At 41.0% G+C, this 27,361-nt stretch overlaps 5 protein-coding genes across 12 annotated transcripts in view; 3 read left to right on the forward strand and 2 right to left on the reverse strand.

Annotated features, from left to right (window-relative positions):
* Positions 1-208: 208 nt before the first annotated feature.
* C3H17orf100 (chromosome 3 C17orf100 homolog) lies at positions 209-9,681 on the reverse strand. The gene is given in 3 exon segments (XM_021734562.3): positions 209-5,933; positions 8,638-8,996; positions 8,999-9,681. Coding segments are annotated over 2 exon segments (348 nt in total). The 5' UTR covers positions 9,294-9,681; the 3' UTR covers positions 209-5,933; positions 8,638-8,943.
* Positions 9,638-15,552, forward strand: Med31 (mediator complex subunit 31). The gene is made up of 4 exons (XM_005337329.4): positions 9,638-9,792; positions 10,782-10,859; positions 11,130-11,226; positions 15,047-15,552. Exons 1-4 carry the CDS (start codon positions 9,765-9,767, stop codon positions 15,237-15,239), a joined length of 396 nt encoding a protein of 131 aa, XP_005337386.1. The 5' UTR covers positions 9,638-9,764; the 3' UTR covers positions 15,240-15,552.
* Positions 10,782-27,361, forward strand: part of Kiaa0753 (KIAA0753 ortholog) — a 74,950-nt gene continuing 58,370 nt past the window's right edge. For 2 of the 8 annotated variants that reach the window (XR_005726519.2, XM_078042707.1), the window contains exons 1-2: positions 18,851-19,171; positions 24,237-24,396. Coding sequence is in view for 5 of the 8 variants with exons in the window: in XM_078042707.1 (XP_077898833.1) it covers positions 24,304-24,396 (93 nt within the window). In the remaining 3 variants the exon portion in view is untranslated. Of the gene's footprint in view, positions 10,860-18,850; positions 19,172-23,585; positions 24,029-24,236; positions 24,397-27,361 lie in introns of those variants that run through there. The other 6 variants (XR_013436283.1, XR_013436284.1, XM_040269515.2 and 3 more) reach the window with 5 other exon arrangements.
* Txndc17 (thioredoxin domain containing 17) lies at positions 16,468-18,809 on the reverse strand. The gene is made up of 4 exons (XM_005337330.5): positions 18,587-18,809; positions 18,018-18,099; positions 17,536-17,611; positions 16,468-16,705 (listed from the first exon to the last, which is right to left on the reverse strand). Exons 1-4 carry the CDS (start codon positions 18,729-18,731, stop codon positions 16,637-16,639), a joined length of 372 nt encoding a protein of 123 aa, XP_005337387.1. The 5' UTR covers positions 18,732-18,809; the 3' UTR covers positions 16,468-16,636.
* LOC144376153 (uncharacterized) lies at positions 19,178-23,431 on the forward strand. The gene has a single exon (XM_078042701.1). It carries the CDS (start codon positions 19,495-19,497, stop codon positions 22,696-22,698), a length of 3,204 nt encoding a protein of 1,067 aa, XP_077898827.1. The 5' UTR covers positions 19,178-19,494; the 3' UTR covers positions 22,699-23,431.

Genomic DNA, 27,361 nt, shown 5'->3' on the forward strand with positions numbered 1-27,361 from the left:
AGTGCCTCACATGTGCTAGATAAGTGCTCTATCACTGAACCATAATCCCAGCCCCGCTTCCCAGTCTTTTTAAATGGGCCAGTGACACAAAATATATGAGTTTCCACCGGTAAAATCTTTGCTATTCTGGCATATGGGTGGGGGCAGTGCCATCTCAGGAGGCCCAAGAACCGTGTTTCCTTACAGTAAACAAAGGGATCAGAACAGGTTGATGGTTTCCAAATATTTTATTTTAGCATTGGGACCCTTTTACAAATGAAATGAAGCCTTTGAGTCTACCAGGTACACAGATAAGTTTGTGAGGGTGTCCAGAGGAACCCCCGGATGCCTGCAAAGATGGAGTAGCTTCCCAAAAAACAGAAACTGGTACCCTTGGAATTTCCGAGGCTTTCAACAGATATCTGAAGAATAGCATAGTGTTTTCAAACCACTTTAAACAGTCATGCACAGTAAAAGTAAAGTTTACTTCAAGACATGATACACATCTTCAGAAACAATGTTCATGAAACATGCCTTTACACTATAAAATTAAATTATCATTTCATTCCTTAGCTGGCTCAGGGATGTTTTGGGAATAGGAGCTACAAACGTCTTTTGAGGGATTATCTTTTTTTTTTCTTCTTGATACTGGGGATGGAACCCAGGGGTACTTAACCAACAAACTACATCCCCAGACCTTTTTATATTTTTATTTTGAGAGAAGGTCTCACTTAACTTGCTTAGGGCCTCACTAAATTGCTGATGCTGGCCTCAAACTTGTGATCCTCCTGCCTTAGCCTCCCAAGTCACTAGGATTACAAGTTTGTACTATCGTGCCCAGCCAAAGGGATCAATTATCTTTTGATAAAATACTTGAGCAATTTTCTGATGGATTTAATGGGATTAAGACCTCTTTTGAGAAACTAATTACTTATACACTTAGCTTATGTCAACCTTACGGGACATGAAAGTCTTTTAACAACTTTCAGTAAATCTACTAATCCTTAAATAGAACTATTTTTTTATATCCAGGCTAACAGTGATTGTCTTACTATTCTCTTCTTTTGCAAAATGTTCTTACCAATGGGTGCTTGATGGATTGACCCAGTAGAAGCCTATTCCCTTTCTAGTAACACACTGAATCATAACTGAATTGTTCAAATCTCTCCTTCTTTCTCTTCTTCCTTTCTCTTCTCTATTTTAAACAGTGTGAAGCACTCTGATAATATTTTCTTCTTTTTACTTTTTTAAAATGCTGGTTATGACCAGCCTTTAATAGTTTTGACTAGAAGCTTAAAAAACCCTGGGATAGCACTCCAGGGGGTCAGTTTATTAAGACAGATACACATGGCTGCCATTATGAAAGGAAGCCAGTTAAGCTGGAGGCACATGGTGGAAAGTGAGGAACTGTCTTCTGAAACTTAAAGAGGAAGGCAAGCCACAAATTTTGCTTACAATGCAAATAAATGAAAATCTGTATTCAGAATATTTAGGACTCAGAAAAATCAGTTTAAAAATTAGAAAGAAGAACATGAACAAAGGATATGAATCTACAAGAAAAGGAAACCTGCCTGGATAATAAGCATACGGAAAAGATGCCCTGCCTGTGAGGAAGAACTGGATACAGGCAACACCATTTTGAAACATATCCTCCATCTTAGAACAACAGTTATCTCACATCCTGAATCACCCTGACCTAAACCCTAGGCAATACTCCATTATCATGCAAAGAAAGAAAATTGTTTTGAGAAACCGCAATTCTGAAAAGCAAGGGTTTGACATTCACAGTGACCACCTAAAACAATGGAGGTGATGACTACAAGCAAGCTTCCCTGACAACCCCCTAGCAAAATCCCCCACTGCCTCATGCCCCAATAACTACCCTAGGCTGTAAATGGAAGAAAGGACTCTCCACTGGGCCCTCTCTGCAGGTTTGTCTGAATAAACCTGTGTTACTGTGAGCCGCCTCTCTCTCGATTTCCTTCATTCAGTTCTTTCCTTACATTACCTCCAGGGAAGAACTGAGATCAGAATTACTAAAACCTAGAAACTTGGAGGAATACTGGTGTTTGAAGAGGGGCGCAGTAAAATGGGTTCTTCAAATAGAGAAGTAAAAACAATATTCAACCACCACTAAGGGAAGACATTGCTGCTTCCTGGGAGAAGAGTTAGTTGCTGGTGTCAGTATACTCACAGGAAGCACATGGGGGAAGAGGGAGGAAGAACATAGCAGTCAGGGAGAAGACCTGCTGTCCTCCTCCAGACTGAATGCTCCCTCTGGTGCCTCCCTGTCCCCTGAGCTTAACATGAAGGCATTTCAACAGAAATACCTTGAGACCTAGTCTTAGCCACAAAGCTGAGTACAGAAGGGGTGTTTAGAGTCAAGGGACAAAATTCCAACTGCTACAGTCAATTATATTGGCCAATCAGCATTTATATTTAAACTTCTATACTCCCCGATCTAATTAATCTAATAGTTACATTGTGTTAGAAACATAATGCAATGATTGTTCAGAGAAATAAAGATACTTTCTCCTCAAAAAAGAGAGACACAAAGTCTCAATAGTCATTGTATCCATCTCTGGAAGATAGTGATACCATCCATCTCTAGGCTACAATGATTACTCCATAAATTTAATCACAGTCTCATCTGAATATTCTGTTACGTGGGAACTAAATGGCAAAGTTCAATTCCAACAAAATTTATGTCAAATAATAAGGAGGAGAGGGCTTCCAACCAGAATGGAATAACAGGGACTGGATTTACCCTCTTACCTGGAATAGCTGAAGAAACAAAGGCAAGCCCTATGATTGCCCCAGCTTACTATTTGGAGAAAGCTTTCAGGCTGCAACGTAAGGAGGAACTTTGGCAGAGTACTTTCACTTCTCTGAGATAAGAGCTGGGAGTATGGGGAGGCCAACATAGCTAGAATTCACAGAACAGCATGCTGAAAATGGGAAAATTATGCAGAAAGAGAGAGATAAGCAGAGGTCCCCATCAAGTATCCAGCTGAGGGCTGATCCTTGCATGTGTATGAGAAAACTATTCAAGGGCAGGAAAAGTACCACCTGAAGGAGAGGACCACTCCAAAGCTCATATGCATTAAGTGCAGGGGTTATCAAGGGGAGACTTAGAAAGTTTTGCCTTAGTAGTAGGAAAACATTAGCCCTTCATTTAATACTACTCTGTCCCAACAAACACCTTAAAATCAAGACTCAAAGATCAAATTATTTCCAAATAACTTAAAGTTAAAAGTTATTAGAACAAAGCTCAAGAATATTTGTAAGAATACAAAAATATACAACATTCAGTGAGGTTAAAATTCACAGCACTTGCCATTCAAACAAAAATAACCAGACATGAAAAGAAACAAACAAGATACAATTCTACTAAAGAGAAAAGTCAATCAATAGAAACTGTCCAGAGACAACAAAGATGATAGAATTAGACAGGGTATTAAAGTGGTTATTAAAACTATATAGCATATGTTGAAGAAACTGGAGGAAAAGTTGAACATGCCAAATAGATATACACAGAATATATAAAATCATCTATATATGGAAAATATTGCAAAGACCCAAATTCAACTATTTAAACCAATAATGAGTGAGATAAAAAGAAAACATGAGGCAATGTTTATGATAAATTGGACAATGCAAAAAAGAGAAAAAAAAAAGATTAGTGAACTTGAAATAATAAAAACTATCTGGTGAAATACAGTTAAAAAAAAACGAACAGAGCATCAGTGAGATGTGGGATAGCTTCAAGAAGCCTAATATGCCTGTAATTGACACCTGTGGGGGGGGGGGAGAAGGACAGAAAAACTGAAGAATTTCTGATTTTATTAAAACCAAAGATCCAAAAGGTACAATAAACTCACAAGAAACATTAAGAAAACTTCACTCTGACACTTCATAATCAAATTGCTTAAACCATTGATAAAGAGAAAATTATAAGAAGTCATAGAGAAGCATTGTACAGAAGAACAAAGATAGGAGAGAGCTAATTTTTTAGTTGGAAACAATGCAAGTAAGAAGATAGTGAAGCAACACCTTTAAAGTTCTGAAAGGAACTTTAAAGAGAGTAATTAATCCAGTAAAAATATATTTCAGATATTCAAATCCATAGCACCAATATGAGACAAAGGCCCTAAGGAAGGCCTTCTGACAGTCCTCAGGGACTTACTCTGGTCAATGATACACTAAAGATGAAAAGAGCAAGGTAACTGCTAAGACATTTGAGAGAACTACTAATGATCACCTGAAAGAAGTGCCATACTTGATTTCCTTACCTCCCTTTGCAGCTAAGGGTAGCCATTATGATTCAGTTTTGGCCAATGAAATACAAACAGAAGTCCTTGGGAAAGGTTTGCCTTTCCAACTTAAAGGCAAAATCTTGGTAGGAAAAAACCACAACTCAATCCCTTTCCTTATCCCTTTTGTCTGATTGGATGCAGGTGGGAGAGTTGGAGGTACAAAAGCACTTGTAACCACGAGGAAGCAGGCAGGAAAGCAAAGATAATGTACTAAAGATGGTATAGCAGAAAAACTGACGGCACCTCTGATGGCATTACTGGGATGAAATGCCATGAGACTTACTGTTGTATGAGACAAATTCCTACTTGTTTCAGCCACTTTGGGTGGGTTTTTGTTATTGCAGCCATGCAATTCTAACCATACAGATAGCTCAGGGTGGTAGGTAGAATAGAAAGGGCTGAGGCTATTTGTAGGAGATACATAGTTAAAGGTTATTAAACCAAGAGGCTGGATCAAGTATCCAGGCTTGGATATTTGTATTGGTCATACTGGATGGGAGTAACAGAAGGATGGAGGAACAGAAATTCTGGAAAATATAGGTCAGGACTTGAACCAAAAACCTTGCTGGTTAGACTCATGGTTCTTCCCCATGGTTTGTGTAGTTTGGGGAAAGAGAATTCCATCAATATCATTTTTTTCATTTCAAGTATTTTCAATACAACAGATGTACCAATTTCGTAAGCTGCCCATAGCTTATATATAAATGAGAGGATTTGGAGGAGAATAAGAAGTGCTAACTTCTTCCTTAGATGGACTTGTACTTAATTTTTCAAACCAACCTGGCTGGCTGTGACTGAAGGCAAGTCACAACTACTACAGACCACAATAAATCCAATGGATTATTAGATTGAGCCATTAAAGGCTTTCTTGGCTGGGAATGGATAGAATACTGCTCTTTACTCGTTATTAAGTACACACATTGTGCTTAGCATTATATAGCATGTCATAGGTACAACAGCACCATGTTCCTTTGGAGCTTCCAAGAGACAACCATGTGAGGAGGATGACTCACAGTATGGCTAACACACATTTACAAAATGCAGTAAGTACATTAACAATTATGACAAACAGGTTTCTCCAACATACAGAATCATTTTAAAGCTGTGGAATCTGTAAAAGATATTTGTATGGCTGATGTCTTTTTCTTCAGGACTTTGTCCTCTTCAACACTTTCTTGCTCTGCATGTCTCTTTGGATTTAAGTTCTGAAACTTGAATAAATAAAAATTGGAGGAAAAAACCTAGATAAAACCTAGATACAGGCAGTCAGTTACAGGCAGTGCATTGTGTGCACACCTGTAATCCCAGCAGCTTGGGAGGCTAAGACAGGAGGATCGAAAGTTCAAAGACAGCCTCAGCGACCAAGAGGCAATAAGCAACTGGAGAGAACCTGTCTCTAAATAAATACAAAATAGGGTTGGGGATGTGGCTCAGTGGTTGAGTGCCCCTAAGTTCAATCCCTGGTACCAAAAAAAAAAAAAAAAAAAAAAGAAGAAAAAAACAAAACAAAACCTCTTATGAAACAAAGATTGCAGGAAGAGACTACCAGGATCCTGTGTCCTTCCTGGAGAATCAATCATCCAGAAATCAGGTGTTTTGTCTTTTTCAGAGTCATGTTCAAACAAGTCTTCTAGGTAACTATTAAAAAGAAGATACAGGCAGTCAGTTAATGGAGAAAGACCTGGAAGGATATATACCAAGTTTCTGATATCAGTTATTTCCAGAAGACAGAAATGGAAAGATTATAAATTATTAAATTTTTCTTCACATATCTTAGAATTATTTCTTTTTTTAGAGAGAGAGAGAGAGAGAGAGAGAGAGAGAGAGAGAGAGAGAGAGAGAGAGAATTTTTAATATTTATTTTTTTAGTTTTCGGCCGACACAACATCTTTCTTTGTATGTGGTGCTGAGGATTGAACCTGGGCTGCACGCATGCCAGCGGAGCGTGCTACCACTTGGTGCTACTGCTTGAGCCACATCCCCAGCCCAGAATTATTTCATTTGTTAAGCACATATCACTTTTGTAATAAAAACATTAATAGGGAACCCCACTACTATGTATAACTATACTACCATTAATAAAAATATGAAAAATTATCCCATGATGAAAAAATTTTAAAAACAAAAAAAATGAGGAATAGAATTAAACAGAAGCAACTACTTTGTTCATTTAAAGAACACTTATAGGGGCTGGGGTTGTGACTCAGAGGTAGAGTGCTTGTCTGGCATGTGTGAGGCACTGGGTTTGATTTTCAGCACCATGTAAAGCTTATTTTTTTACATATAGATGGACACAATGTCTTTAGACATTGTGTCCATCTATATGTAAAAAGAAAGACATTGTGTCCATCTATATGTAAAAAAATAAGTATTCTAAATAAAAAAAAGAACACTTATAAAGAGTGTTTTTATATAAGGTATACACTGTCTGTCATGTTAAAAATAATTAGTAAGCTCACCAAAGACTAAAATTCCAAAGGCTAATTATTCATTTATAGCAGAAGTTTTATGTGGCAGAGCAGTGGGGTAGCCTCTGGGGTTTTATAACATTTCTCTTGGCCTGAGTCACTATTCTAGGGAACAGCCCAGTGCACCCCACCCCAAGTTAAATGAAGAAATGTGAGTGATGATCTAGCCCAGTGCCTGGAAATAGCAAGGGCTCTAATTCACAAGGTCCCACATGATCAGGTTCATTAGCAGACTTCTAGATGGTACCCATTTGTCCTCCTGGGGTAAATATCACATAAATTATTGAAAGCAGGGATGGGGGGGCTCCTCAAAAAGCAACATATATCTTTCCTCTGAGAGTTCCCACCCTGCTACTTACCAAAGGACACTACCTTTAACCCTTTTTCCTTAGTGTTTCTTAGTCCTCCCCACAATCCTGCTATGCAGAAGTGGGGTGCTTTCCCAGTTGATCATGCTCTAGCAATTTTCCAAATTGCCCGAATCTTCAGTATTTTTCAACATTGGCACTACTGACATTCTCTGGACCCAGTAATGGTTTGTGGTGGAGGGATGGGGTGCTGACCTGTGCATTGCAGGATATTAGTGGCATCTCTGGCCTCTACCTACTAGATGCTCTTAGTGCCTCCTATGACCCCCTCCCAAGCAAGAAATATCTCCAGACATTGCCAAGTATGCTTGGGAGACAAAATCGGCCCCAGTGGAACCACTGTCCTACAGCCTATGTACAGAAAACAGGTATTTTTTTCTTTTAATGTAAATTGAATCCTGTCACTTGCCTGCTAAAATCCTCCAATGTTTTCGTACTGACATTAGAATAAAAGTTGTGACTTACAAGACCCTCTATAAACTGGCCCCTGCCTTTTTTTTTTTTTCCTTATAGTAACTGGGGATTGAATTCAGGGGTACTGTACTACTGAGCTACATTCCCAACTCTCTTTACTTTTTTACATTTTGAGTCAATGGCTTGCTAAATTGCTGAGGCTGGCTTAGAACTAGCAATCCTTCTGCCTCAGCCTATAGAGCTGCCAGGATTACAAGTATGGACCACTGTGTCTGGCTCCCTGCTTACTTTTAATCTCTTTTATTCCATACCACATTTTTTTTTCCTCTCTAAACTGAAGCAGTACTAAGTGTTTCTGTTCCCTAAATATCACAAGCTTGTTCCCATCCCCCTTTGAACTTGCTATTCCTTCTGCCTAGAATGCATTCCCCCTAGATCTGTATATGGCTCACTGTTTACTCACAAATATGTCAGGTCAAATGTTATCTAATTGGCAAGGCCTTCCCTGACTACCGAATCTAAAGAACTGCCTTACGTCCATTATCTATCACATTGTACCTTCACAGTGCTAATCACAATAGAAAATTGTCTTATTTTCTTATTTATTGTCTGCCTCTTCACCAGAGTGTAAGCTCCATCAGAGCAAGAACTTTGGAGGGACATTTCACTGGTATAGTTTGTGCTGAGAACAGTGTCTGTAACAGAGTAGGTACTCTTCTCTACCTTTCTTAGACCTCAGGTCAGGATTGAATGACCTCCTCTTGCTTTCTCTTCTAAGATTTTTTTTTTAATTATTTTTTTCTTTTTAAGATTATTTTTGATTGTCGATGGATTTATTAGTTTTTAACATCTGACCTGTTAGAAAGTTGTGTGGGTTGGGGGTACAACGTATAAAGATTTAGCACATTATTTTGAAACATAAAAGCCAATGAATAATATATGAGAAATTGTTCCTTGCCCCCCAGGTTTTCAACATGCATATAAATCACTTGCAGGCACATGATCAGTACATGGGTCATAGCTTCAGTTTGGTCCTTCTTCCCATTTCAAATGGTGATGACCCATTTGAGCGCTAAAGAATCCCAAACTCACCTGGCTCAGAGTTTCAAACAGCCTCTCTGTCCATCAACTCTCTTTACACAGTATCACGGGCCTGAAAACCTTTTATGCTGGCTTCAAGTTAAATAGTTCACTGTGTCAAAAGCGGAATGATCCAAGGTGCACCATGGTCAATAAATGTTGGCTGAATCCAGAAACCGCAGCTTGGCTATTTCTTACATTGATTTATGGGCTGTTTCCATGAAACGAAATATGATTGGTCCTCCTGACAGCTGGCTAGCTGGAAAATGGAAACAATTCTGACCTGGCTAAGGGCCACGACCCTTGGGAAGCATTTCATCAGGCCAGTTTTACGTTCTGGCACGAGGCCTTCTTGTCCCGCCTGGCGGGCTCTCTGCACGTTGCAGAGATGTCTCCACTTGCAGAGACGAGATCCTGACGTGGCGGGACGACGTTTCTTTGCGCTGTGAGGCGCTTTCCACGTGTTGGGAGGAAACATCAAGGACACGAGGAAATTGCTTTCCAGAGGGGGAGTGGGAGGTCTCCACCTGCCGGGAAGACGTTCGCACCTCTAGAGAGGATGTCTCCACGCGATGGGACGATGTCTCCACGCGGATTGTCGACGTCTCCTTGTAGTGGGCAGTCTCCACCCGTGGAGTAGACGGCTTGCCCCCGAGGGGCGAGGCCATTCTGCGGGTGTAAGAGGACCAAGAGAGTCAATGAGGCTTCCGGAGGCCCACAGCCTCCATGATACGTCATAGGATAAGAAATGACGTCAGAATGGCATGTTACATCACTCTAGGCGCAAAACCCGAAAACTACGATGCTGTCACAGGTAAGAGTGCTACGACAAGATGACGGAGAAGCACCACGGTCCTGTGAGGGCTGAAATGTCCCTCCAAACTCTGGACCCTGGTCCTCAGACACCACGCGGCTCCGGCACCGCCCCCTTGCCAGTAGTGAGCCTCTGCGGGCCAAGAGGGGCAGGCCCGGCGAGCCGGAGATGGGCGGAGCCGCCCGCCTCCTAGAGAGGCTGGGCCCGCCCCCGCATCCCATACTGCCCCGCGACCGGAAGGAGGAGCCATGGCTTCCGGAGCCTCCCCCGCCACTCGGGGCTGTTCCTCTGTCAGACTGCTGGCGATTTAGTGTCTCTGCTTGTTATGGCCGCTGCCGTCGCTATGGAGACAGGTGAGTACTGCTCCGAGCCTCGAATCTTCGCGGATCGAACCATTCTCCGACCAGACCCCTTCTCCCGTTTCCCCGGGAGCTCCTTTCAGGCCTGATTCTCGGCAGGGTTAGAGTTGGGACCGAGAGGCGAGCAGCGTTGGAAGGGCGAAGGCAGATTTGCCTTTTTCAGAATTTGATTTGTTTAAACATCTTTTCTCCATAACATGCTTTGTAGACACCATCTCCGCGCTATGGGCGAGGCTGAGAAGACTTAGATCTTAAACCGTCTCTTTCACTGATTTTCTGCTTCTCACATGAGCTTACATAAGTTTGAAATATCGTCGATAAACTTGTGTATCATTCTGTCCCTGAAACTTCTCACGATTTTTCACTCTCTGTAGTTTTTCTTTTCAGCTTGAATTCTGAACTTTTAAAAAAATTTACTTAGCACTTGGCTTTTGCTGAACTTAATCACTGTTAGCAATTGTGGTTATTGCCTAATATTAAAATAGGGAAAGACACAGTTATAATCTACCCCAGTGATTGCTGTTCACATGCCTTCCTAGTGTCCCTAAAGGTTGTAGTTTTAGGCATTCTGGCCGCCATTTGTTTTCCTTTTTTTTTTTAAATGACTTCTCTTTGGGGCTGGGATTGTGGCTCAGCAGCAGCGCACTTGCCTGGCATGTGTGAGGCACGGGGTTCGATTCTTAGCACCACATATAAATGAATAAATAAAGGTCTATCAACAACTTAAAAAAAAGTAAAAAAAAAATAAATGGCTTCTTTTTAATTTTACAGAAACTCCTAATTTATTCCTTTTAACCAGAGCTCCACTTTTCATAGATTTCTAAGAAAGCTTTTCTTCTCTTACACCCAGTTGAGGAAGACCACCATATGCTTTTCTTTATACAAAGATCTCCTAGGTTTCCCCATTGCTGTTTCTTGTCTACAAATCAATATTACATATAGTAACATTTATTTTGGTTGATTTTTGCTGTCTTTTCTCCTAGATGATGCTGGAAATCGACTTCGGTTTCAGTTGGAGTTGGAATTTGTACAGTGTTTAGCCAACCCAAATTACCTTAATTGTAAGTCATTTGATTATTAAGGAGCTAGCTGTACATGGTTTCTGACAGAAGAGATGCAATTCATAGTAGTTTTTGCTTTTTATACATTCTCAATTGAATGGAATTTTACTTATGCTGGCTTATATATATAAATGAGCAAATTAGGACTTGTGAATTGAATTTATTTGTGGGAAAGTTAAATAAGTAGATTCTTTATATCAGGGGGTCACAAGTCTGTAGTCCAAGGATTGGTTTGACCTACAGATTTTTTTTTTTTTTCATGCTTTTCAGTTCTTGCCCAAAGAGGTTACTTCAAAGACAAAGCTTTTGTTAATTATCTTAAGTACTTGCTTTACTGGAAAGAACCAGAATATGCCAAGTATCTAAAGTAAGTTTAATTTTTATAATTCTAAATATGTATGTACTTTATTTAAATCTGAAGCACTGGTATTTAGCAGACTTCTTAATTTCACACTGAAAAAATATGAATCTTCATTTTTAGTTATCACCACCTTAATATAAAACATCCTTATTTCTAACTTGGAATATCTACTTGCTGGTTATTTCTGCTTCCATTCTTACCTCAGTCCTCTCAAACTAAATGAAGCAAAATAATTTTCTGCACAGAAGCCAGTTTGATCTCTTAAAAATGAAAATCAGAACATGTCACTTTCTTGCTTAGAAACCTTCCGTGGCCTTCCATTCCATGCAGGAAAAGTCCCGTCTCCTTGAGCTAAAGCCATATTATGTTCTGTTCTGTTTGACCTTTTTATCACTATCCTCATCTCACTGAGTTTCTGATCCCAAGGAACCTAATGAAGTGACATACCCATAGACTGAAAATTAAAGATCACCCAGGAAGCAATACTTGAATAGATGGTGTTTGCTAGAGAAAGTAAACCTGAGTCTTAGAACTGCTGTCGTTTCTTCATGGCCTCATGCACTGTGTAAAATACTTCACATCCATTAATTCACTTAAGAAAATACACACACCATTCAGATTCAACAGATACTTTCATTTTAAGACTTACTAGATTTCAAGAAGCATGTTGTAACCACAGACCTAAGCCTTGTAATGGTAAAAATAAACCTTGAATTCACACTTGTGATTTGTTTTAACCAGATAGTCAAAAAGCAAACATGAAATCTTTTTAAAAAACAAAAGTTTGAGAAGAAAAATTTCAAACTTTGTCCAAAATCACTTTGTCCAAATCACTTTCCTGACCTGATTCATAAAGCAGACATCCCATGTGCTTGCTGTAAGACTCTGCACCCTGACTGGTTCTTTGTGAAACTATTGATTCATTTAATAAGCCAAAAGAAAAAAAAAAAGACTTTATGTTTGTATGTAGGCAGATTTACATACTTAGTGTTGGAAGCCTTAGCCACCATCCAATTCAATCTCACATTGTTGCTGAGAGTTGGTTGTTTACACTCTGCCTAGAAATTTCCAGTGACTGTGTTACTCTATCAGGGAGAGCTGACTCCAGATGTTAACAAAGTTTTTTCTTATATTGTGATAAAATAAACCTCCTTGCAGCTTTAACCTCTTCCAAGTTTTGTTTTTGGGTTAGTCCAGAATCACTTTATCACCTCTTGGAGACTATAGCCATATAGATAATTGAATTCAGAAACCTTTGCAAATTAATCCATTGGGCATTTCATTCCATCTGCACAGGTTTTTAGATTTTTAAAATAGTAGCCACCAATTTGAAAATGGGAAGGTTTTTTTTTTTTTTTTTTTTTCCCTTTTGGTGGAACTCTAGCTTTATCCCTAGCTTTTTTTTTATATATTTTTTATTTTGAGACAGTGTCTAAGTTGTCCAAGCTAGCCTTGAACTTGAGATCGTCCTGCCTCAGCATCTCACGCACCTGGGTTGACAAGCATGAGCATGCTAGGTTAAAAATGGGAAGGTTTTATATAATAATCCAAATTTCTAGCTACTCTAAAATCAGGAAGAATGCCAGGTTATGGTGCACACCTGTAATCCCAACAACTTGGGAGGCTGAGGCAGGAGGATTGCAATTCAAAGCCAGCCTCAGCAACTTAGCGAGTCCCTAAGCTACTCAGCAAGACCCTGTCTCCAAATAAAAAAAATAAAAAGGGCTGAATATGTAGTTCAGTGCCCTGGGTTCAATCCCTATCTTATTTTTGAAAAAGTCTAATTGTAAGACTCCCCTTTTGTGCCTCTTCTATTTCATCTTGTGGATTTATAACCTATCAGAGAATATTAATATCCTCTCAAATTATTTATAATTCCTTACTTGTTCTGTTTGACCTTTTTACCACTGTCCTCATCTCACTGAGTTTCTGATCCCACGGAACCTAATGAAGTGACATACCCATAGACTGAAAATTAAAGATTACACAGAAATCGGTACTTGAATAGATGGTGTTTGCTAGAGGAAGTAAATCTGAGTCTTAGAACTGCTGTCTTTTCTGAGCATTGTTTTCTACAAGTTTGATAGTGTCTCAATTCCAATTATTGACTAAATGCTTCTTGAGACCATTTTCTTGGTTGTCTGTCACATTTATTTATTTTTCAGATGAAGAAATGGTACTTTATTCAAGGTCACTCAGCTGGTACTGTGGGCCAGATCTTTTAACTACTGATATTGTCTTGGAAAGGAATTAGCCAGGGCAGTGTGAATAAAGCATTATAGGCTTCTTCCAATAATTATAGGCAACTATTTACTTTTGGAGTATAAATAGAAATCTTTAACATCTTGGAAGGATCTGTAGTGTTAGTCCTTCTATTCAGTATCCTTTCCAGACCTTTGCAGTACTGATTTCATTTGAAAGCTGTTAGAAATGCAGAAGTCAGGCTTCAAAAATCTACTGAATCAGAATCTGTTAATTCTTTTTTTAGATTGTAGTACAGGGGACTGAACTCAGGGCCTCATGCATGCTAGGTAAGAGTAATACCACTGAGCTGTACCCTTAGCTCCCAAATCAGCATTTTGAGAAGTGATTTTTATGCACATTAAAGAAGCAATGCCCTGGTCTATAAATGATTAACAAACTTTAGTCAGTTTGCATATCACTTGCAGTTTGGGTTTGTGTACTCCCTATATGATTTAATGTATTTTAATAGTCTTAAACTTTACTTTTTTTTAATTTGAAATAATTTCACCTACAAAATAACTAAGAATAGAAAAGAGAATTCCTATGTATTTTACATTCCTATTTACATCACTATGGACTTGGGTTTTTTTGTACCCTGTAGATTACAATTACGTCTATTCTAGCTAATTATTCCAAACTTGGCCACTGAGAGCATCTTCAGATGGGCTTCCAAGTGCTTTTTCAACAGTTTCCCATCAATGCTTAGCACTTCTTTTTGGCACAGCATACCAAGCTTATCTTTATTTTTCCATCCTAGACCTGGAATTACTCATTTCTCTAAAGAACTATGGAAAATGCTGTTTGAAAACCACAGTCTGGGCACTAAGCATGCTCATTTGTCATTGCTTTTAAGCCCTTTCAGAACGAACACAAAGCTAGAAACTGTGTACATGCACACACATACACATCTGTTTTCTATGTCTGTATATACATTTAAAGCCATGAGTACATACTAGTGTTTTCAATTCTAGCTCAATAACTTAGGGTTCATTGGAGCCTCCCTGCTTTTCTTATCTGTAACTTCTTTTCTGACTGCCAAAAAGTTGGCTGTTTATCCACAATATACTTGTTAACTCAATCGAGAGTATAATAATTTTAGAATTGCTCTAATACCTGTGAAAATCTATAGAACAGTGTTTGTACATAGTTCTTTTTGAAGCTGACTCTCAATAAAAAATGTCTTTTTTCACTATTGGTGGAAAACCAATAGTTATAAATTAAATACATAATTGCTAAAATTAAAAGTGTTCATGTTACTTACCCTGGAAACCTCTGTACTAGAATAGAATGATTTATCTCCAGAATTTGACTCTGTGTATCACTGTGTTGTGTGATCTTGGGCAAGTTATTTAACTACTCTGAACTTAAATTTTCTTACTTTTGAAAATTTTTTTCAATAATGACTTTTGATGACTAGCTTCTCTACATAAGGGGTTTGCGGGTGGACAATGGACCTATACTATACTACCAAGGTGCACTAAGTTAATGTTAATAGAAATGGTAGGCTGTACAATTAGATGTATTAGAACTGGCATTATTGACTCAAATTATGTTGGTCATTAACTTATAAACTTAAACCCAGGTACCCTCAGTGTTTACATATGTTAGAACTGCTCCAATATGAACACTTTCGAAAGGAGCTGGTGAATGCTCAGTGTGCGAAATTCATTGACGAACAGCAGATTCTACACTGGCAACACTATTCTCGGAAGCGGATGCGCCTTCAACAAGCCCTGGCAGAACAGCAACAGCAAAATAACACGTCAGGAAAATGAAAAGCTGGAAACAGACCAGGCTCTTAAAACTATATATAATGTATTTCCATTCTACAGTGAAGACAAAACAAGAGACTTCCTGCCTACCTTTATTGTGGTAGCACCTGGATACTTTAGTGTGCTTTTAAATCCAGCTAACTTTTTATTGTTAATACATTATTTCTGTTAAGCCAAACTTGTTCTACTTTGATTTCCAGATGGATTTGTAAATTTTTATTAACATTTAATAGAATCAAGAAAGAATGGAAATGTTAGGTGCAGGGGATTGGGCTATCAAATTTAATTAAATCTAAGCCTATTTCATGACTTAAAATAGTCCCTGGGGCAAGTCCTCTCTTGAATCTTTTTCTCTCTTGGATCACTTTTTCCACCCCTCTTATCTACTAAAAGAAAAGACTAGAGTGGAGTACTTCTTGTTAAATCACAAAGCAAAAATCCCATAAAGGTTTTTACATTCTATAGGAAAGGAAATACTTTGCCAGATTTTTTTAGTTGTAGTTGGACACAATACCTTTATTTCATTCATTTACTTTTATGTGGTGCTAAGGATCAAACCCAGGGCCCCATGCCCCACAAATGCTACGTGAGTGCTCTACCGCTGAGCCACAATCCCAGCAGCCAGATAGCAACTTTAAGAAAGAATTGTTAGTATGTCACTGACCTAGTGAAAGGTATGGAGAAGATTGGTGTTTGGACTCTTAACCTCAAGTTTGAACAAAGATGAGCCTCAAATGCTTGTGTTCATTTGGGAAAGTTAACATTTGGCCAGTACTACAAACCACATGCACCTTAAATGCTGCCTTGCATTCTCATTGATCCTTATTTGTAAAGGAGGAAAAAAGCTATTAAGCACTAAAATCAGTGGGTCTGACTCACATTCTAGAGTTCTTATAACTATGTTATCTGGTCTCCAGGCTTCCTCAAGTGAAGCACATTCACACAGCTATAAAACAGAACTGCCTGAATTAAGCAGCTGGATTAGAGTCATGCTGTACTTTCTCTAAGTGGTTAAATTCTACATTCCAAAAGCAAAGAAGTGGTTTTAAAAATATCTGTTGTTCTGCAAATTCTGGAATTTAAGATCCTAATCCCTTCAGAGATTTGGAAGTTGTCTATTTTTTTAACCTCCAAAAATATATTCCTTTGAACTATGACTGCCACTGCTGAACTTATTTTACTCAAATCTTTAAGATGGCTATATGTTACAAGAAAATTGAAGATTCATGAGTATTTTTAAAAAGCATTCTTTATTGTTTAGACGTAAGCTAATTTTCATATCATTTATTTACTGCTAAATTGAATGCAAATTTTCATATCATTTATTTACTGCTAAAATAAAGTCATTATTTATACTAGAGCAAACCAGGAAATCAAGATACAGTTGCCATCATTAAAATTTAATCTTCAGAGAACAGCATCTCCACAAGGTTGGCCTGAAGGCACTCTGATTCTACCAGTTTTTGAGGCTGTAAGAAAAGAACAGTCAAGTCTTAAGCACTGCCACAAGGTGTTATTAGGAGTGGAATAAGTTTTAGCTTGAATGACACAAATCATTGAATATAAAAAAACCTGCCAGAATAACAAGTTGTAACAAGTCTTATAAAAACAGTTAAGACATTTTGCCTTAAGGTGAATCATTAAAATATTTGGCTTAAAGGCCTTAAACCCCAAATACCAGGAAGCTCCACTAACCAAAACAGGAGACAGCAAGCCCAAAGCTGTCCTTTGCCCTGAACTCCGTAATTTAGGATCCCAAGTGCATGACTGAAATAAAGGAGTTGCCCTTTCTTTTAAACCTGAATAATGTATTAACAGAAAATCATTATATTAGTGCTGTAAGGAATTGTGAGTCAACCAACTTTCTGGCTATTAAATTTTTAAAGAAAAGGGATTTTAAAATGTAAAAAAAAAATCAAGTATTTAAATATTTGCATTATTTTAGCAGTTTATTGGGATTGAGTAGGGGATGGTCAGCCTGGTTGTATATCTTTTAAAGCATGCTGAGCAACAATGGGATGTTTGAGATGGAATGTCAACATCTTTTCAAATATGACTCTAGAACAAGTTAAAAGTGTCTTGACAAAGTGAATTAGAATTCCCAAGATATTTAAAGAATGATAACCTGCTAGGCTCAGAACCTCACCTGTAATCCCAGTGATTGGGGAGGCTGAGGCCAGCCTCAGCAATTTAATGAGCCCTAATTACCTTAGCAAGACCCTATCTCAAAATAGAAAGGGAGTGGGATGTGGTAAATGCCCCTGGATTAAGTCCCTGGTATCAAAAGAAATACACTCACCGTTCCATATTTAATTAGTGTAGGCACTGCAGTTACTTTCAGTTGTTTTCTGAAGTCATTATTTGGATCTTTCCAACTATTCCAAAAAAAAAGTTATGAAAAAAATTTACTTGGTTATACTGTTTGCTTAATATATGATATGTTCTGATATTTAGTATTTTAGTAATCACTCATGTTGTAAACATTTTAAAAGTTGAGGACTATAAATTACTACCCTTTGCAAATTTTTAATTTAAAATGTGACTAAGATGCAAAAAGCCAGTTAAGTACTGAGCTGAAACAGGCCACATTCATTCAGTTACCCCTACTTAATTCAAGAGTCTGAATATATGCGTTATAAATTTGAATTTAATAGGTCCCCGTTGTTTTAACTTATTACAGTTTATCTTATAACAAAGAATCTGTGCAAATCTGAGGGCCTTTTCACCTGTTTGTAAGTCTAGTGCATGTCGGAAACACAACATATATACATTGTTACTTACTAAGGTTTTTCTCCTACTTGGCAGTGGATGAACACACATTCTTTACTAACATGCTTCAGCCCCTCTCGAACAACTGGTTCCGCTTAAAAAGAAAAAAAAAGTTAACATAAAATAATTGCACATCGACTCCACAATCCTCTCCCCTCTTCCCCAGTCTTGATAAGTACTCAGACTTTAACCTGTAGTTAGACTTTACACTTAACAGAGGGGTTTAACATAAGTCAGGTGTTTTCTGGTCTTAGAGCCACTTTGATCTACACCATACGCCCAAAACAATGAAAAGCAGATATATTTGCAGACTGAAAAGTGACCAACTCACGTATACGACTAGATCATTTGGGGAAATGAAGTTTTAAGAACCGGGCTTCAAGATCATCTGGGTCACAAGACCAAAAAAAAGAGCACTCGGTGTGGCGGGGAAGGACTTGATGGGAAACGAGAGCAATTCAGATGGCCTCACAGCTGTTCAAGACCAAGGCTCCCTCTTATACCACTTCGAACCCCACTTTGTGACTGTAGCCTCGGTCTTCCCACCACTTTCTGGGCAGTACCCAGATTCCTGGCCTCACCCTGCACGCAGTCGGGACACCAGCTTTTCCCTTCGGCATCCTTAGAACCCGTAAAGTAGGCGAAAATGGTCTTGCCCAGGTGCTGCTTCACAGCCTGATTGAACTCCTCGAAGCCCGACACGCTCACCTCCTCGTAGATAGCCATGGGTACTGCGTACTAGAGGAGTCTACGTTGCCGCTGCCGCTGGGCGGGTCGCCCTCGGGGTGGGGAGAAGCCATTTCCGGGTGGGCGGGAATAGGACCGTACCTCGGGATCTAGCGCCGCTCTGCCAAGCTACGGAGTCTGTGAAGGCCATAATTAACCAGCACCGTCTTTCTCCTGTTGTTTTTCAGTTCTTTCAGGGCGGTTTCCCACCCAAATTCAGGCTTCTTCCCTGATCTGGGTCCTGGTTCCGGCCTCATGGAGATTAGCTGCAAAACTTGCAGCCCTGCAACACCTGGACCGCTCAAGCGTCTGGGGAGCCTCTTCGGCTCCCAAGCAACCTTGCGCCTATTGCTATGGCGACTGAGAGAGCGGCCGGAAGCGAGGCCTAGTTGGGGGCCCCACTGCCCGCCTACTGGTAGCCGCGCCTCGCCCCGGGCCAGGTGGGCTTGAGCTGGAGCTGGGGGGATTCTGGGAAGCTGAGTTAGGCGTCACTGACCTGAGGGAAAGGAGATCTTGACCCGGCAGATCCTTCTGTTTTGTTTCCCCGATGAGTTCTCCTATCTAGCTTTAGTGGGGTCCGGGTCCGGGCCCGGGGGGCGGGAGCCCGGGACTGGGCGGGGGTGGTTGGGGAGGCCGGGTAGGAGAAAGGCTGTGAGGGCCGGACTCGAATGTGTGAGTGCGTGTGTGGAGCAGCCTAGGGGGCCAGGTGCTAAGACACACAGTGCCCCGGAGCTGCGTTGGGGAACGGAATTGTCTTGGAGCTATGAGTGGGGCGACTGGCCGTGGGTCCTTGCCCAGGCTGCGCAGGGGCGACCTGGCGGCAAAGATGCTGGGTCGCTGCGTGGGCCCTAGCAGGTTGGGACGGGAAGTTCGTCGGCCTTGGGGGAGGAGATGGGGTGCAGGGACGTCTCGAGGCTTTGGAGCGAGGCGCCGGGCGAGGTCCTCGGTGTGGGAGAAGCGGTGTGTGAGTACCGAAAGGCGGCAGCGACCATTGGGGAGGAGACAGTCTTCGGAGGTTGCCGGAGCGAGCGAGGCTTTGGGAACGCCTGGGGCTGCAGGCTTTATTGAGGCTGCAAGGGACCGCAGGGTCGTGTGGGTGAACGGGGCTTTGGGCGAGCCCGAGGTGGTGGGACCCACAGGGTCTGTGTGGGTGACTGGATCTGGGGAGGAGGCAAGTGATAAGAGTCCCCGAGTTTGTGAGAGAAAAGGTCGTCCAGGAGCTCTGGGACATGGGAGCATTCTGGAACTGTGGTTGAAGGTGCAGGCTATGAGAGCAGCTTCAGGATGTGGAGATGGAAGCAGAGTGGAGCTCTGTCCTGTGCCTTCAGGAGAGGGGCCAGTAGAAAGAGGTGTTCCTGGCCGCGCTTCCTGGGTAGAGACAAGCCGAGGTGGTGTCACAGGACCCTGGGTAAAGGGACAGGTGAGGGCAATTCCCCGGGCCTCAGAACTGCCCAGAACTATGGGGATAAGGGCAGTCTGTGGGCAGGGACAGACTGGGAGGGTGCTGCCTCCTCTGAGCTTTTCTGGGGCTGTGGAGAAGATAGGCTCTGCATGTGTCCCAGGTCCTTGGCAAAGAGGACAGACTGGGGGTGTGCCTGGGACCATGAGATTGCCTGAAGCTGTGGGAGTGCCCAGAGCTGTCAAGGTTGAGGTGGGCTGTGGGGAGCCTCCAGGTCTGTGGGGCAGAGGACAGCTAGTTCCTGGGGCTGTGGCACAAGATACAGCCTGTGGGGATATCCCAGGCTTATGGGGGAGGGTACAGACTGGGGGAGTCCCTAATGTCATGGTGGTGCCCAGAGCTGAGGAGGAGGAAACTACCCCTGTGTGTGCCCCAGGCATGTGGCAGAGGAGACAAGAGGTGGATGATATAGGCTCTGAGGGTATTCCTGCCTTATGGGGCACAGGACAGCCTGTAGGAGTACCTTGTGCCACTGAAGAAGAAACTAGATATGTGGGTGACCCAGGATTAAAAGAAAGGGGACAAGCTATGTGGGTAGAGACAGGTTCTGGCAGTGAACCAGGGATATTGGGAGCTGCACAGACTGCAGAGCTGTCTGGTTCCAGGGAGCAGCAGACAGGTTCTCAGGGTGCCAGGGATCTGTGGGGTATAGAACATCCTGTGGGAGTACCCAGGGCTTTGGGGAAGGAGACAGGCTGTGCAAGCATCCCAGCATTGTGGGAAATAGGGCAGCTTCCTGGGATGTCCCAGGCTGTAATGGTCCCAGGAACTTTGGAAGAAGAGAGCAGCTATGGTGGCATTCCAGGCCCGTGGGAGAGGCAGCAGCCTCTGGGGACGCCTCTGACTGAGGCAGTGCCAGAGCTTAATGTCAGGGAGACACATACTGGGAATGTTCTGAGCCTGTGGAAAAGGAGGAGCACCATGGAAGGGCAAGAGGACCTGGTACCGGCAGCTTTAGGGACGTCTGGGCTTACAGATCAAGAAACCAGCTCTGGAGCTGTATCGTGTCTGTGTGGGAGTAGGCAGGCAGTAGGGGTGTCAGAGACAGTGGATGTGCCTCAGGCAGCTGGTGTGCCCAAGCACAGGTATGCCCCAGCAGGGGTACCCATAGCTCGGGAAGTGCCCGGGCCTGGAAAGGTACCTGCCAGAGTGCCTGCTGCAGTGTGGGCGTCTGGCCCTGTGTGTCAGGAAGATAGTGCTAGAGATGTCATGAACCCATGGGAAACAGCTTGTACTGCTGGAGTGCCTGTAGCTTCAGGAGGCCCCATGTCTCCTGAGGAGCTGTGGTCTGTGGGAGAGGATAATGGTTCTGGGGCTTTTCCGGGTTCTCGGGGAAGAAGACAGACTGTTGAGATTCCCATGGCTTCTGAGGTACCTGGTTCTCTGGAGGTACAGACTGGCTCTGGGGGTTCCTCAGGCTTCTTGGGAAGGAGACAAACTGTAGGAATGCCTGTGATTATGGGAGTATCCCCAGCTAGTAGAGGGTCTTTGACTCCCAGGGCAACTAAGCCTATGCGAGAGGAAGCTGGCTCTGGAAGTGTCTCTGGCTTATGCAAGGAGAGACAGACAGTGAGAGGACCTGTAGATACCAAGGGTTCCACAAGGATGCCCACTTCTGCCAGGATGCCTGAGCCCATGGAGGGGAAGACTGGCTCTGGGTGCATCTCAGGCTTGTCAGGGGTCAGGCAGGCTGCAGGGATATATAGGGCTATGGGATTCCCTGAGCCCTTGGGAGAGGAGAGACATTCTGAGGGTCTCTTGGGCTTATCAGGGAGAGGACAGGCTGCTAGAGTGTCCGTGGCCATGGGAATTCCCACAACTTCTGGGCCCCTGATGGAGCCAGATAGTAGTTCTGGCAATGACTCCAACATATGGGGAAGGAGACGAATCACTGAGGTGCCCACTGCTGCCAGTATTCCTGGATCTGTGGAGGAGGTGATGGGTTCTGAAGGTGTCTCGGGCCTGTGGCAAAGGAGAACCAGTGGAACAGTCCCTGAGGCTGTGAGGGTGCCTGTGCCTCTGGGAATGCTTGCAGCTATAGGAGTTCCCACAGCTGGGCGTGTGCCTGCTGCTGTGTGGGTGACTGGGTCCTCAGGGGAAGAAGCAGGTGTAGATGTCTCGGGCCTGACAGTGGTGAGGAGGCAGTCCACAGAGGGAGCGCGGCCCTCAGGGGAGGAGTCAGGAGGTACAGGTATCTTGGGACTGGCAGGGACATGCCAGGCTGTCGGGGTGTCTCACACTTGTGGGGGTCATGCCAGGTTATGGAGCTGTCCAAGGTCTGTGGGTGAAGAAACAGCTTGTGAGAATGCTCCTGGAGTGTCTAGGACAAGATTGGCTTTGATGGTTCCCCCAGTTTCAATGCAGGAGATAGATCTCAGCCATTTCAGAGATCCTCCAGAACATAGAAGGAGGAGACAGGTTGGAGAAGGCTCTAGAATCAGGGTGAGGGAGAATGATTTGAGAGACAGTTATGTGGGGGAGGACAGACTATGGGGGGGATTCCAGTAGTATGTATAAGGGAACAAGTTGGGGCTCTGTGGGAGGGAACAGATTGTGGGGAGGTTTGTCCTGGGTTGTGGATGCAGGCACAGGCTATAGCAGTGCCAGAACAGGGGAGAGATAACTTGATGGAGATGTCTCAGAATATGTAGGGTGACAAATTGGGAGGTTTCTTGGAACAATGGGGAATGGGCTGATTTCTAGGAGAGGGGTGTCCCAGGACTTTGTATAGGGGAACAGTTTAGTGGGGGTGTCCCTGAACTTTATGTTTTTGTATGTGTGTGTATGTGTGATCACTCAAGGTATCCTGGAACTCTGGGACCATATAGTTTTTTCTTGGTGGAGAATGGACTGTCAGGCCTTTGGCATAAAGAAGCATCCAGGGGAAAAGTGCTTATCATATAAAAGTTGTGAGTGCTCTGGCCCCAATTCTGCAGTGCATTCTGTGGCTTTAGTCCCTGACCCTTGGTGATGTGAAGACCGTTTCATTGCTTCACTCATGTACCCCTCCCATCTGCTTCTTGAATCATGCCTCTGTAGCCTTAGAAAAAGGAATCTTGGACAGCTGTCTTTATGTTTCTAGAGGTGTTATCTGTCTTTGGGCAAATGTAGTGTGTAAACCTTGAATTTATTCAACGGCTTAAGTAGGAATTTTTTTTTCTTTAACCCTTAATTTTCCAATTGATTTACCATAGGAGTCTTTGAGAGAACAATTTCCTAGTATATTTAAAACTAGTCTGTTCTCAGAAAATCTACTCAAGAAATGTTGAGTTAAATTGTCTACTATGCTCAGAGAACTATATTGTGGGAAATAGAACAGACAGGGCCCTTAACCTCAAGGAACTTGTCTAGCTGACAAGATGAGACATTTACCTGTGAAATAAGTAAATAACAGTATGAAACAACACTGTGTGACAGGCACGTGAGTGGCAGAGCTATTAAAGTATACAGAGGCCTTCAGGATAGGCAACAATAATGATAAGGACATAGCTCCTTTCAGCTTACTAAATGCTTTAGTGTCTATGTCCTCATGAAGATTTAGAAGGGCCACTCAACTAATTAATGGCAGATCCTGATTTAAATTTTAGGAATTCTGATTCCCCCAGGTTTACTTAAGAGTCATTCAAAGTTATGTTTATTTGGATTACTTGGAAGAGTGAAACACATTGCTTTCTGACTCATGGTTAGAATTAGTATAGAATATATACCCATAAATCCACCCTGCCTCAAAATGTTAGTTTACCTTAGCAGAGCTCTGTTTTGGGAATAATGTCTTACTGGAGACCGTTAAGATTTGAAGTTTGGAATGAAAAGGGCTGAAGAGATTGTCATTAAAATAGTAAGTGTTCCCCTGTTCTTTTGAAAATGAGAATTTCAAAAGTGTGTTTGCCTTTATAAATGAAAGAAACTGTCTCTAAGCAATCATTTTTTTGCATGATGTTGGTATGAGTTACTTTTAAAATATTGTTAAATGAGCATGACATGTATGTTTATCTGTTTTATTGTTTGAATACTGTTGGTCTGAAATTAGCTCTGTTTCATTTTAGGAATGGTTTTAGGGAAGACTTGCCTGATGACTAGGCCATTGCTATTGTTCTTCACTATCTTAACATAATGGGACCAGGCCATCCAGCTCCTACCTGTGTTCATCTAATGTCCAGAACCCAACTAGATGGAACAAGTCACCTCAGGAAATTTCAGACCCAGGTAATTTTATTTTGTTTTTCTTCAAATGTTTATTATATTTCAAAGATCAAGAAAGGGCAATGAATATTCTGAACTACTTTCTAGATTTAACAGTTGTTAACAATTTGTCCTGTTTTTCTACCTGTCTCCCTAAAATTTTTGTAGAATCATACAAAAGTAAGTTGCAGACATTATAAATGCTTTACTTTTAAATACTTGTGCATGCTTTTTTCCTAAAAATAAACTCTTATATTTTCTCATAATACCATTTTCACACCAAATAAAATAGACAGAAAATAATACCCTAATATTTATCTAATAGCCAGTCATTATTCACCTTTACTCAGTCATTTATTCTTTGATACATCCTTCTAGAGATCCATCTATCAAACCCATTTTATTTTATTTATTTATTTTTAATATTTATTCTTAAGTTTTAGGTGGACACAATATCTTTATTTTACATTTATGTAGTACTGAGGATTGAACCCAGTGCCTCTTGCATGCTAGGCAAGCACTCTACCACTGAGCCACAATCCCAGCCCCCTCATTTTATTTTTTGACACATTTGAAATTATGCAAATATTGAGTACTCATAACTACTTGTGCATGCATATTGTCCTCTAGAATTCACTCTTTGTTTGCCAGTTTTTTTTTTTTATATAAATTTTACATCAGAAATGTATGCATCTTATCACATTTGCTGTGTTTTGACAAACACATCCACGTTTGTACCTTTTGCTTCTGTGCAAATAGAGATTTCAGTTACCCTAGAAAACTCTCATATGTCCCTTCCTAGACCATTTCCATTTCTATTCTCCAGAGGATACCATTATTTTGATTTTTTTTCCTATTGTAGATTAGTTTTGCATGTTGTGGAACTTCATATAATTGTGAACACACAGTATGTACTCTTGTATAAGGTTTCTTTCACTAAATGCGTTAGTCAGCTTTTTATTTCTGTGACCAAAATATCAGAAAACAATGGTTTAGAGGAGGAAAAGTTAAAATTGGGCTCATGGTTTTAGAGGCTCAGTCCAAGATTGATTGAACCCATTGTTCTGGGCCTGAAGTGATGGAGAACATCTGGCAAAAGGGCATAACAGAGGGAAGCTGTTCAGCTTGTGGCAGCCAGGAGGCAAAGAGAGAAACTGTGGGAGGTACCAAGGACATGATCTAATCCCTGTGGGCATGCCCCCAGTGACCTGTTTCTCTAGCCATACCCCATCTTTCTAGTTACCACCCAGTAGTCTTCTCAAATTATTAATCCCTTGATGGGGTTACAATTCTCATCATTCCCTAAAAGCCCCATCTCTGAACCATTCTGCATTGAGATCATGCTGTCAAAACTTGAGCTTTTCAGGGGTTATTTTCAGAATCCCAAACATAACAACTAGGTGTGAATTTTTTGAGATTCTTCTATGCTCTTGTATGTATCAGTATTTCATTTTTGTAACCTTCTTGCTGATTCCATAGTATAAGTGTACCAGAGCTTATTTATCCCTTCTCAATTGATGGATACCTGGGCTATTTCAGTTTGGGATTATATATAAAGCTGCTATGAGCATTCTTGTACAAATCTTTTTATGAATATATTTCTATTTCTCTTGGGTAAACAACCTAAAAGTGAAATCACTGGGTCCTGGAGTAGGTATTTAGTTTTACAACTAATCTTTGAATCTTTTTACAAATTGATAGTACTATTTTACCTTCCTACTGACAATGTATGAGAAATCTATTTGCTATAAGTTTAGTTATTTCATGGCATGTAGTAATATCTTATTTTGGTTTACAAAAACATTTTAAAAACTTTTTTGACATAATTTCAGATTGACAGAAGAATTGCAGGAATAATACACAATTCCAGGATATTCTTCTTTAGGTTCTCCAAATATTAACATTTTACTACATATCCCTTCCCTCTTTCACTCTTTTCAAATATACATATTATTTTCTAAACTATTTAATTAAGAGTATGTTGTAGATATATTGCCTTTTTTTTAAATCCCTAAGTACTTGTCTTTCCTAAAAACGAGGAATGCTCTTATATAATGGTAATTACCAAAATCTCGAAATTAGAATTCAAATGATACCATTTTGTAATTTACAGATCTTATTGAGATTTTTGTTAGCTGTCCTAGTGTTATAGTTAAAGCATCATCCCAGGGTTTCATAAATTGACTTCCAGATCACTCATGTGCCTTTATTGAAGCACATCGGTGGCGAGTGACCGGGAACATAAAGTCTGTTCCTCTGGTCACCCCCTAACGATTGTAAGGACACTGCTTTTAAGCCTGAAAACCACAAAAGGGACATTTGGGGGTCCAGCCAATGCAAGCAAGCCAAGTTACGGAAATGGGAGATTGCAGTCAGGCGGCAGGAAACTTAACCAATCACAATTAGCCCAGTCACCCCAATTACAGAAACATAGCCCCATTACCCTAGTTACAGAAACAATGCCACATTGGGTAGTTCCAGGTTCTTAAGGGTTTCTATAGAAAAAAGGAAAAGGACAACTTGCCCCAGTCATGATCTTTCTGTTTAGCATGGTTGTTTTATAAAATGGAGTTAATAAACAAAATGGAGTCACTTTGGCTTGACTATCACACTAGTAATGTTTAGAGCAGCAGAAAATCCAAGATGATGAATTGTATTCATTTGTTCTATCTCTTTAGTTTCCTTTAATCTGAATGATTTTTGAATCTTTATTTTTATATTTCATGACTTTGACATTTTTGAAGACTACTGCCTAATTATTTGAGGATTTTCTCTCGATTTGGGTTTGTCTGATGTCTTCTCATAACTATCTTCTAGATTATGCACCTGGGGCAGGAAAATCACCAAAGTAAAGCTAAGTACTTATCAGTGTATGGTATCAGAAAGTACATGCTGTGTAGATTTAGTCCATTGTTGGCAGTGTTGGCTTTATTAAAGTGATATCTGCCAGGTTTTTCCATTATAAAGCTCCTCTTTTACCTTTTGTAAC

Source organism: Ictidomys tridecemlineatus, chromosome 3, assembly GCF_052094955.1.
Source record: "Ictidomys tridecemlineatus isolate mIctTri1 chromosome 3, mIctTri1.hap1, whole genome shotgun sequence".
NCBI lineage: Eukaryota > Metazoa > Chordata > Mammalia > Rodentia > Sciuridae > Ictidomys > Ictidomys tridecemlineatus.